The sequence below is a fragment of the Megascapheus bottae genome, chromosome 22 (genome assembly GCF_031878675.1).
Source record: "Megascapheus bottae isolate mThoBot1 chromosome 22, mThoBot2.hap1, whole genome shotgun sequence".
NCBI lineage: Eukaryota > Metazoa > Chordata > Mammalia > Rodentia > Geomyidae > Megascapheus > Megascapheus bottae.
The window spans coordinates 2,944,309-2,956,676 of record NC_143530.1 but is presented as its reverse complement, the minus strand read 5'-3'; the positions used below and the strand labels follow the sequence as shown (position 1 = coordinate 2,956,676).

Genomic DNA, 12,368 nt, shown 5'->3' with positions numbered 1-12,368 from the left:
AAAAACTTAGAAATTATCTAAATGTTCACTAATAGAGAATAGTTAAACAAATTACAATTCAATCACATATTCAAATTGTGCATAGTTTACATACAAAGGCTAGCTTTTCATAATATTTAAGGAACTGGATGTGATAAAGTCCTAAGATGTTTGGAACCCTGCCTTTGAGGGGATGAGTCTTTATTTGTCCAGTAGATGACCATCTTTGGGGTTCACAGAGGTGCTAGAAATGTTGGTGACAAGACTGTCAACCCTGCATAGAAAATCCAACTGCAGTCATGCATGTGGCTGACACAACACCACCAGAAAACGACCACCTCAAGCCCCCAGTGGGTCAGAAGACAGCACTAATGGAATGAAAGGAGAGCCTGGGTACTTGCATTGACAGGACAGGGGTGACATTAGGGAAGTACCAAGCAGAGATCTCCTAAGAACCAGGAGAATAAGGGAAGGGGTGACACGATCAAGATGCATTGTACTCTTATGTTAGCCTGTTGAACTGAAACCCATTTGTATCTTTCAGGAAGGGAGGGAAAGAGGGAGGGAGGACTTGTTCTAGAAGTTTCTTACCCTCACCATTCCCATCTATCCCAGAAAACAAAATTGCTGGTGAAACTTTCTGTTTGTCATTTGCCTAAGAAAGATGAAAGATTTCAAGAATGTCTAAGTCTCACAAGCTTTATTTATTCTATGTCACCGACACTATGACAGCTTGCCATGGCTGCTTTAGAGGAATTCACTGGAGTTTATTACAAGGTGGTTCTGTTTTCCCTTACAGCAAAACAAACAGTAGAAATAATATAAGCACACTGTCATGATGAGAAGTTCATGCCATTTAATAGAATTCTAAGAAGTGACTTTCTAACCATCTTATGTTAAGAGTAGTTACTCATCCAGGACTCCTTGTGGCCCTCTTACCCGGGGTGGAACTTTGCATTGAATCCTCCGGGAATTGCTTGCTGTGGCATTGATGATACAAGATCGAGACCCAAATAACACCAGGCGAATCCCTTCCAAACTGTACCCTCGGATGGTGGCCCAGAGTCCTCCTGCACTCAGAACAGGATTTTTAGATCAGAGTCATAGCCTGGCAGATCAACAAAAATTCCACGACTCACAAGAGAAAAGCAAATTCAAGAATGAAACTCTGGGGCCAGGAATTTGGCCTAGTGGTTAAAGTGCTTGCCTAGCACGAAGACCCGGGTTCGATTCCTTGGTACCACATACATAGAAAAAAAAGCCAGAAGTGGTGCTGAGGCTCAAGTGGTAGAGCTCTAACCTTGAGAAAATCCAAGGACAGTGCTCAGGCCCTGAGCTCAAGCCCAGGGCTGGCAAAAAAAAAAAAGAATGAAACTCTGCTCAAAACACATGCTCAAAAAGCATGAATATATGTATATACACACATATACATATATATACATATGTACATATGCATATGCGTGGATACTGAACTACATTCAATGACTCAGTGACTGGCCTCATTGTGTCTGATGGCAGCATGAAGCCAACCGCTCTCTCTATGTGAGAAGTGAGTTAAGGGCACAAGACTGTCGCTCACGAGCAGAAATGTTTAGGACACCGTTCGCTAAGGATTGTCCTGTGACACTGAGCATTGGGCTTCTCCATGTTGGTAAGCTGCATAGTGAGGAAACCCCGCCAGATTACCGATCTCTGCCGCTCTGCTGGGCTCCACAGCCTCCAGCCTGGTCCCCACGGAGAGAAAGAGACCTTCCCCGCTGGCACTGACGGCGAGACCCAGTGGTCTCACCAATAGAGAGACTGGATGCACTCCAATCGGCAGCAAGCCTGTCCGGCAGGCCACGTTGGTGTGATTCAAGAAAACAACTGGACAACTTGTTCCATTCACCATAACCTGTAAGGCCTGGGCAGTAGCCGAGAACCCAGTTCCAGTCATGTAAACTAGGAGATTGGTGTCACCATCTAAAACAACAGAGAGAAGAAACTGAAAAGCCAAAATATCTCTCCATGCTAGCCCTCTACATAAGACACCACCAGATGTTTATTCTCTTTAGCCTTCCTCTTCTTAAAATTTAGAAGTTGGGGGGGGGGCGGGAGTTTGGCCTAATGGTAGAGTGCTTGCCTAGCATGCACAAAGTCCCAAGTTTGATTCCTCAGTACCATATACATAGTGGAAAAAAAAAAAGCTGGAATGGTGCTGAGATTCAAGTGGTAGAGCTCTAGCCTTGAGAAAATCCAAGGACAGTGCTCAGGCCCTGTTCAAGCCCAGGACTGGCAAAAAAATAATAATAATAATAATTTAGAAGTTGGCTGATGACTTAAAAATTCTACAACTACATTTAAGACTGTAATTCCTTACCTTCATCTGAATTATCAGTCACAGGACATTGCTTACATTTTTTTTTTTGCCATTCCTAGGGCTTGAACTCAGGGCTTGAGCACTGTCCTTGGACTTTCTGAAGGCTAGAGCTCTACCACTTGAGCCTCAGCACCACTTCCGGCTTTTTTCTATGTATGTGGTACCTAGGAATTGAACCCAAGTCTTCGAGCATGCTAGGCAAGCACTCTACCATTAGGCTACACTCCCAGCCCATTGCTTACATTTTTTTAAAAATTAATAATATTTTCAAAATAAGAACAAAGAGAAAAAAATTCAGTGCTGGCCCTTAAGCCACTGGAATTTTTTCACTGTAGATTTCTGGCTTTGATTTTTTGTTTTTGATTTTGTTTGTTTTTTGTGAGTCATGGGGCTTGAACGCTGGGTCTCGGCACTGTTCCTGAGCTCTTCAGCTCAAGGCTACTGCCCTACTCTTGATCCACAGTCACATTTCCCATTTTTCTAGTGGTTAATTGGAGATAAGAGTCTCATGTTCTTTAGTGCCCAGGCTGGCTTTGAACCGAGATCCTCAGATCTCAGCCTCCTGAGAAGCTAGGATTATAGGCATGAGCCACCGTGCCAGGCCTGGCATTGATTTTTTTAATATTTTTTATCTTTAAGTAGGTGTACAAAGGCGTTGTCATTCACCAAAGCAGTTTATGAATCCAGTAGAAGGTCTTGATCCATGTCGTTCCTTTCCACGTTCTCATTCACCCTTCCCAACTCACCGCTTCCCTCACTTTTCTTAATTTTTAGGCCATGCATTGACTTTTTTCCCACTTAACAAAGCAGTCAATGTACACAGTGCACCTTGATCTGTGTCTTCCTTTCAATAGGTTCACCCCAGGTCAGTCTGCCCCTTCCCCTACTTCTCTCAATTCTGTGGTGTACACAATGAATTCTCAACTGCATTCTCTCTCCTTCGCACTGCCTTGAACTTGGCACTGATTGTTAACACATCAAGAGCTCACGTGTCCTCCGTCTCAATAACAAAAACTCTTCAGATGGACTAAAAATAAACTTCCAGTCACACCAATCAACTTCCACTTAAAAACAAATGCACTCTTTCCTGGACATCGGCTGCTAGGTGGTTTCTAATAAAACCACTGAGGGGAAGATCCATGCCCCGCCCCTCAGCAAATCACAAGCCATACCAAGAGAGTACCACACAGAGTGGACCCGCGGAGTCGACCCCTGGATGAACTGGAAGGAGCAGGAGCCCGCACAGTGCGCTGGGATGTCATTCACTTCCACGACCACCTACAGCGGGACAAAGTAAAAGAGGGGCCCTCAAAACCTATTTGTGAGGATTTCTCAAGGGAAAGTGTACCGGTGATTTACATAACATAGCTTCTTTCTTCCACGTTCCAGTAATAAACCTAAAGTCATCAAAATATGTGAAGCTTAAGCCAGGCGCGGTGGCTCACACCTGTAATTCTAGCTACTCAGGAAGCTGAGATCTGGGGACCACTGTTCAAAGCCAACCTGGGCACTAAAAAAAATGAAAGACCCTTATCTCTAATTAATCACTAGAAAATGAGAAGTGTGGCTGTGGCTCAAGGGATAGGCCAGTAGCCTTGAGCTGCAGAGCTCAGGAACAACGCCCAGGCCCAGATTTCAAGCCCATGACCCACAAATTAAAAAAAAAAATGTGCTGGTGAATATAACTGTAACCCTTCTATTAATTACAATAAATAAATAAATGTGAAGTTTCTTATAAATGGAAATGTTAAGCAAAATCCACTGGGGAGGCCAGGACTTTGGCCCAGTGGTAGAGTGCTTTGCCTAGCATGCACAAAGACCCAGGTTCAATTCCTCAGTACCACATCCATAGAAAAATCCACAAGGGGTGCTGTGGCTTAAGTGGTAGAGCTCTAGCCTTGAGAAAGTCCAAGGACAGTTTTCAGGCCCTGAGTTCAAGCTCTAGGACTGGCAAAAAAAAAAATGGGATAAGTAGCACAATTGTACTATATGCCAACTTTTTTTTTTTTGTAAACAGCATTTCTCAGTGATTCCCAGGCTAGCCTCGAACTCCTGGGTTCAAGTTATCCTGCCCCAGACTCTCAGCTAGCCAGGACTGTGGCCCCAGACTCTCAACTAGCCAGTGACTGTGGCACGTGTTAGTGCAGACAGGAATATGCTAACTCCTTCGTCCATTTCCTCTACGTGCATCTCATAAACTCAAACATCACAAAGGCAACTTATCACTGTGTCTCTCTGGGAACCCTCTTCATAGAAAACATATTTTCTTTCCCAAGACAGGCCAACAAAGTAAGAACTGGAGGCGTGGCTCAAGTGGAAAAGCACCAGGAAAGGACCAGCAAAGCAGTCACCTTCCTCACAGCTGAGACAACGTACATTTGGACATGGGCTGTGTTGTCCAATAACAGTCGGCTCCGGAGAAAAGATGATAGTTGGCTCAAGTGGAATAGCTGCATGCCTGGCTTGCACAATGCCCTGGGTTCAATCCCGTCAAGAAAAATATGCCTAGGTGTCTTCTCCTTTCACGGAAACTAATGCTACATGGAGCAACAGTGAAAATGTAGAAACATGTGTGCCCTAGTGAAAGACATGGGGCAGAGCACCATTCAGTCGGCAATGCTTTATTTTGCAAGAATGCTGAGAGAATTTGCCCCCCCCCCCGTGCTAGCTGTCTTATTCCTCTTAGTCTTGTATTTTAATCTTCTCTCGACTCAAAACCAGATGAAGAACATGGGCAGATGGGAAAGACCGAAGGACATTTTGGAGATGAAAGGAGTCCAGGTTGCCCATCCCCTTTGCAGAGCCACTGTGCAGAAGCATAAATCAAATCCGGCTCTGAGTGCACGGTGATGTCATTTGTGAATTCGATAGGCTGCAAAGGAGCCTACATGCCCCTATCTTCACGGTGACCCGCATGCTTTCTGGAGGTAGACAGACCACCGCTCTCATTGCCTCCGTCTACTGATTGGAACCAACCCTCCGGAGCTAAGCCAGGTCACAAACCCAGGAGTGACTGCAGTATACTCTACACAGTGCTCACATGACCCGCAGTGGTCTGCACACCCTCACCTGAGTTTGCTGGTTCGCAGTAGCCAGCATGTCTCCAAATATGGGTCCAAGGAAAACCCCGCCATCATAAACCACACGGACGTCCACAGAGGGATTCACTCCCGTAAGATTTCCATGGGAAACCTGAGAAGGTTACACTGTGGTCAATTCCACCAGTAAATGGGAATCTAGTCTTGATGAAAACAAGGTATCTTTGTTTTTCATGTTTACCTGAAGACACCAGGTAGTTAAAAAGAGAAGAGGCAAGAACCAAAATCCAACATCAGAGCTAAGAAAAATCCAGGTACTCGTTTCGTAAGCAGAACCACCAAGAGCCATGACTAATCAAAGCCTTAAGATGCTTTGTTCCTAGCTGCTTCTCCATTTTTTTCTCCAGTTTACCATCTATGATATTTAACTGGACTATAAGGAAACAGTGCTCTGAGATGAGATCAAAGGTTTCATCCCTTCTTCCATCTCCACCCCAGGATTTGGTTGGAAACCCATGTGGCCTGCCTGATGGGAATAAACTCTCATCGCAGGCTCCATTTTATAATAACCAAATTCTAGCTGATCATCACATTATTTTTTAAACCCCTAAATATGCAAGAACATCTGGTTTTGTCATTATCCAAAGACAGCACATCTTTTTCTCTAGTTCCTTCTGCCCTGCCACCTGTCTCCCCAACAACCCGAGCCAATCACAGCTGCTTAAACTATCCAAGGACAGATGTGGGGCTCCAGTGGTGGACACTGGCCTGTGACTCAACTACTTCTGCCCTGTGGGGACAGGAGATCCTGGGGGATGGAAACGTCAAGAAGGAAAGATTCCAGCAACATGAACAATCCATGGCAGCTTTTACTCATGTAATTCTGATAGCCCCTACTTTCCTCTTTTTTTTTTCCTCTTTCCTTATGAAGCTTTTCCAGAATAACAAATCCATACCGCGATGAAGGGGTGGGGAGACATACCTGGATGACATCAGGGAGGTCCCCGGAGTGTGCGGGCCAGGACAGGCTCCACACGTGTTCGTAGCAGGAATCTTGGTCCTCCACGGTGAAGTCGGCTGCCTGGAGGTGGCTGGACAGGGCGCCCTCGGCGTTGTCCTGCAGGAGCCTGCGAAGCCCGGGGGCAGGCAGGTGCACTGCAATGTCTGGGGGTGGGGAGAGTTTCCACACAGAAAACAGACGGCATCAAGTCACCTACCTGCATCATCCAGGATAAAAGTGAGGACATGCCAGCATGCCTGCCAACTTTGCAGGGGACCTTCAGAGTTAACAGGGGAGGCCGAAGAGAGCCACGGGGCTGAGCTCAGCTACCGTCCCCCAAGGAAATGCAAGCAGATGCCACTGTGTGCCCGGCCTTGCCTGCCATCCACACCGGGGCAATGTCAAGGACACGAGCCCGACACATGAGCTCCAGACAACCCTGTCGTGGCTGAAAATCGAATCAATGTTGGGCTCTCCATGGGAAAAGTTAGCTGGCCCTGTGAACACGGGGAAGTGGGGGACACTTCACGGGGAGAGGGGATCACACCACAGCTAACCCGTGGAGGGATGTTGGCACCCGCTCGATAGCTCCTGGAGAAAAATAGCAAAGCTCTGTGTTTGCACCCCACTTCACTCTTGACTAGAAATCTCCATTTCATTAACTACTTCTCTAGCCCCGGGAGGTGGGTCTTCAGGGTTCCCTAACGCCTTACGTTAGAGATGAAGAAAATGACCTCTAACAGTGCTCAACAGCGAGATGGGCTTATAGTCCAACACCTCTCAAGTTCTCTCCTGAAGAGCCTTCTTCTTGCATTCCACCATGCCCTGATAAGTAATCTGTGTGTTTCTATAATGCCAACTGGATTCTCACCATTTAAAGTGAAAACATTGTTTTAAGTCTACACATAGCTTCAGACTTGTTGGCAATTTCAAAGCCCAGGTTAAGGCTGGCTCTCCTCCCGTCCTGCCGAAAATCACGTGTCCAGCACCGCCAGCTGGGCATAGCAGTGGACACGGCCTGTGAACGGTCTCTCGGGGTGACGAGAGAGGACGGTGTGGTGACACACTGCGGGGAGGCAGCCAGTGCTGGCACGTGCCCGCTTGTCAGATCTAATAACAGGATGACGAAGCACAGCCAGGCTCAGCCTGGTCTTGGTATTTGACGAGTCTGAAACAACGCATAAACTCGTCACGGTGTTTTCAGCCTGGTGTTTTTAGGGATAACAGATTATTACAGCCTCGGAAGCGAATCCACTCCGATTCCACGTCTAGAAGGTTAGGCTTCGTGATGAGTGCTTTTCTGGGCATCTAAGAAGGCCGTGCTCAGACATCACAAGGTGACCGTGAGGCCTGCCAGCATGGCAGACGCTGTCTGCCGGGGACCACCCCGCCGCGGGGAGGAGCCATCCTTCCCCCCTTACCCGGAATCCCTGTGTGAGGAAGCTGGATGTGGAAGTGTCCTCCCAGGGCCGGGCTCGTCCCCTGCAGCCTCCGTGCCTCCGCCTGGCAGAGTCCAGGTCCTTCTTCCACTCCTTCAGCGGACACAGAGCTGCCAGGCCAGGCGCATGCGTTGACCACATCAGGGCCCTGGATGCGCCAAGCCGTACCCAAGGCCCGCCTGTGCCAAGAGCGCGCACCCCACCCACCAGTGACCTCACCACCACACCTCTGGTTGTGAAGCATAACTGAAAGACACCCCAGTCTCCTGTGGTATTATCTAAAACCTAGATTGTCAATAACATGCATAATGCACGTTCACAGCTGCGTGAGGAGAAGGATGAAAACACAGGCTCGCAGGGTGTGGGTTCTCACATGTGGCTACGAGGGGGGGGGCAGTCTCTTTATATGCTTTGTCTCTATTTCCCAACTTTTCAACCACAAATATAACTTTTTGCGAGTAATGTTGAATTACTGCTTATGAAATGCCTGCATGCAAAGATGGAGAAATGACATGCAGACAGGCAGGCAGACAGACAGACACATCATAGAGCACTCAGCCTTGCCACGCTGAGTCTGGATCTTGCTGTCTCTCCAAGGCTTCCAGAGAGCCCAGGAAGTGAAGGAGGAAACCTCAGAGCACGCTGCATATGTGTGGACTGAACCAGCCTCCCTCGTCGCTGGCGGTTACTAACTTTGGCCCACGCAGCCACCTCCTGCCCCCCACTGGAGCTCTCCCACCCCTCCATCCTGCCGTGCTGTCTGCACAGTTCCTGCCTGCAGACTGGCATCCATGACTGCATCAAGCTTTGTGCACTTGGCCCTAAGGCACGGCCGAGCACCTGTGGCAGGGAGAGCTCATTTCAGAGGAAAGGCATGTGGGAAGGGAGCATGCACACACAGCTGTGTGTAGGCTTACATACCGGGCACATACAGACGTCAGAGCATCTGAGCTCTTACCATCCCACTGGGGTTTAAGTAAAAAGTACAGCACGCATGTGTGGGAGAGCTTGAAGTCTGAGCCTTGGTTGCGGCTTTGGCAACTGCAGCTAAGGTGTGTGGGGCTCTACTGTCCTCTGGTGGTCATTCTCAGAAATGCACCATTTTTGTTCCCTCGGGAGCATTTCAAAATGGATACATATGAAATAAAATGAAGGGAGTAACAGAACCCAGTCTTAAAGAGAAGCTCTGAAAAGCATAAAATTCTGCTATTTTAAACGAACTTAAGATGGCCTTGGCATCTTCAGGGAACTCATTAAAAATGCAACTTCTCCCAAATTTGAATTGGAGGCTCTGAAATTTAGGTTTTGATAAGACCTCCAGGTGGACCTGTCAAGATGAAATCCTGCTGCAAACCATAAAACAGGGTAGACTTCCTACCCTGATAAAACTCCCAAGGAGAGACCCAGTGGAAAGCCTTGTGCTTACCAGGCTGTGAGGAGGGGGAGCTGCACCCCACACCCCACCGGCCAGATGGAGACCTCAAAGACGGGAGGAGATCCCGCCACGGAGACTGCTTCCACCAGACCACCGCCAGGCCGGGCTGCTCCGGAGTCAGCTTGAGAAACTGAAGACCAGTGACCCAATTAGTACCAAATCGTGGGTGACTGTGTCACCTTTTGTTCCAGAGAAAAGGAAAAGAAGGTGGGAGGGTGCTAGAAAAGCTAGAAATTTGAGTCCTGAAGTCATTAAAAAAATTGTTTAGGAAAGGGAGGAAAACAAGATGAGGGGCAGGGGGCGGGGGGAAGGAAATGGGGACCAAGCCATGAGAAAGGGTATCAATGTGTGTGAAGTAATGCACCTTCTAGCTGGTGAATATAATGTAACCCTTCTATCAATTACAATAAAAATATATGAAAAGAAAAAATTGTTTGTGGAGTAAAAGGAGTGGAAGTTGCAAGCATGAGGCCACCCTGGGAACAAATAACCGCAGGCAGGCGCTGGCGCAGGCAAGCCCTGCCCGGCCCTGGAAGTTCACCTTGTCTGAGGGAGCCAGGTGGGACCACTGTGCTCAAGAAGAATGGAGACAGAGTCTGTGGAACGTGGAGGGAGGCCTGGTCTCTAGATAATTAATTACTGCAGGATTCTGGGTGGAGAGAGAAGGGCGCGGGTATTCTCTGGGGAGAATGGCCAACCCCACATTTGCCTCCAAGATGGCAAGCCAGACCTTTAGCCCACAGACAGGAGGAAGTATTACAAATGCTAGAAGAAACTGCTTAATGTGTCTTCTAGCGCCTTGTCCCCAGCCAGGCGAGTCCTGGAGAGCCACTGTCACAGTGGGTTGAATCTATTACTCGCAGACTGGACTTGGAATGAATCTTTTATACCAAACCGGCGAACCCTCACAATAATGCCATGAGACAGGGTTCTTATGAGACCCATCTTTTACAGGTGGCGGAAGCAGTGTTCCTCAGCCAGAAAAGATGAGGTTAGTTAAGGACGCGAGCCCAGAAGCAAGAACAAGAGAGGACTAGCGGGAGATGCAGAACCAAAGCCAGCAACACAACCCCCCTGGCTTCTAGAACCAAGAAGGCCGAGGCGGAGACGCCCTCCTCCCTCCCTGCTACCAGGAGCCACAGCCTCCAGCCAGGAGGGGCGAGGTGGGCTGCAGAGGAGGGTGGACGGACGGGTCACCTGTTAGGTGTGTGTCTGTGATCATAACTTCATCCACACAGAGTACACCGGTCTCCTGGGCCCCAGGGAAGAGGTGAAGCTGTTGCACCAGCACAGGCACTCTCCTAGTGGGGGGCTGGGGACCCCAAGAGCTGGGCACACACACGTCCCACAGGTCAGTGCAGGTGAACTGCCATCTACGAGGGAGGGAGGGAGAGAGGGAGGCAGGGATGCAGTGTGAGCCCTGCAGGCCCCTCCCCAGGGTGCTAGGAGCCCTGTAGCCAAGCCCCAGGGGATTTGGTGCAAACCCAGCTTCCACTGTGGCTGTCCTCAGACCAAGAGACAGTCCCAGGCCTGTCACTCGTTCACCACAGCCAGCGCCAGCCACACTTGCATTGACTTTCATAAGCAGGGCCTCCAGAGGCTCTAACAGACTCATTCCGGTTTAGAATCCCATACAAGGTCTGCACTAACTGTGGAAGAGCACTGAACCAAGAAGTCCTGTGCCTTAAACGATTCCGGAGTCACTAGCCAAAGGCATTTTTGGTGACATGCACCTGCTCAGAGGCCCCGTTTTCCACATCGGCTGTCAAAGAGCATCCTCTAAGTTCTCCCCAAAACACGGCATCCTAAGATGTGGTCTCCCTCAGATTATCAACGGATCTGGAGTACAACTTCTTTGTGAAATAACACGGGTTTGACGCTCCAAGTTAGTCTTCTCTGAGGCCCAACTCTAAGACTTTCAAGTGGGCCTCGGACCCCAAGAGTGCCAGTTCTCCAGGCCGGAAGAACCCCGCCCCTCCACCCAGATGACTACCTGTCTTGGCTGGCCGGCGCGGGACTCCAGGCACAGGTGATGTTCTCGGGGACACCTTGGAAGCCAACGCTGAGCGTCACCACCATCCTCAGGACAGGGTTCGTGTGGCCCTTGTGAGCCATACACAGCTGCAGACAACAGATAAATACCTCTGCCCTGTCAGTGCGAGAAGCACCCACCCAAGGGAAGCCACCCACTGTTCACGTGTCTACACCTCTACCAGATGCCGGCAAAGAACCAGATCCTGACCCCTGGAGCTTCCAGTCTAGCGGGAGACACAAACAGCTGAAACTGCTATTTCCTTCCCCAATAAAGCTAGCGGGAGAACAGTCCATGCTTTTTCTGAGGACCAAAAAACTGGAAAGTCCTTCACCAGGCTTGCTGGCCTGGTGTTGGGTTCTGGTTTTTCCTGGCTCTGTGCTTGGCAATGAGGGTTTTGGCGTGTTGTGGTTGGAACCCCTACAGTTGGGTTGCTCTCTTGGGTGTGCCCTCTTGGGTGCGGTCACTTGGGTGTGCCCTCTTGGGTGTGGTCACTTGGGTGTGCCCTCCTGGGTGTGCCCTCCTGGATGTGCCCTCTTGGGTGTACCCTCTTGGGTGTGGTCACTTGGGTGTGCCCTCCTGGGTGTGCCCTCTTGGGTGTGCCCTCCTGGGTGTGCTCTCTTGGGTGTGCTCTGTTGGGTGTGCCCTCTTGGGTGTGCTCTCTTGGGTGTGCTCTCTTGGGTGTGCCGTCTTGGGTGTACTCTCTTGGGTGTGCTCTTTTGGGTGTGCTCTCTTGGGTGTGCCCTCCTGGGTGTGCCCTCTTGGGTGTGCCCTCTTGGGTGTGGTCTCCTGGGTGTGCCCTCTTGGGTGTGCCCTCCTGGGTGTGCCCTCCTGGATGTGCCCTCTTGGGTGTACCCTCTTGGGTGTGGTCACTTGGGTGTGCCCTCCTGGGTGTGCCCTCTTGGGTGTGCCCTCCTGGGTGTGCTCTCTTGGGTGTGCCCTCTTGGGTGTGCTCTCTTGGGTGTGCTCTCTTGGGTGTGCTCTCTTGGGTGTGCCATCTTGGGTGTACTCTCTTGGGTGTGCTCTTTTGGGTGTGCTCTCTTGGGTGTGCCCTCCTGGGTGTGCCCTCTTGGGTGTGCCCTCTTG

General features: G+C 49.5%; 1 protein-coding gene across 1 annotated transcript in view; it reads right to left on the bottom strand.

Moving 5' to 3' along the window:
- Pkhd1 (PKHD1 ciliary IPT domain containing fibrocystin/polyductin) overlaps nt 1-12,368 on the bottom strand; it is a 262,115-nt gene that overhangs the window by 224,216 nt on the left and 25,531 nt on the right. The window contains exons 20-28 of the mRNA XM_090356513.1: nt 11,244-11,371; nt 10,448-10,623; nt 9,242-9,380; nt 7,798-7,925; nt 6,359-6,540; nt 5,408-5,530; nt 3,511-3,616; nt 1,666-1,941; nt 919-1,049 (exon numbers count right to left, since the gene is read on the bottom strand). Of these exons, the coding sequence (XP_090212639.1) occupies nt 919-1,049; nt 1,666-1,941; nt 3,511-3,616; nt 5,408-5,530; nt 6,359-6,540; nt 7,798-7,925; nt 9,242-9,380; nt 10,448-10,623; nt 11,244-11,371 (1,389 nt within the window). The remainder of the gene's footprint in view (nt 1-918; nt 1,050-1,665; nt 1,942-3,510; nt 3,617-5,407; nt 5,531-6,358; nt 6,541-7,797; nt 7,926-9,241; nt 9,381-10,447; nt 10,624-11,243; nt 11,372-12,368) is intronic.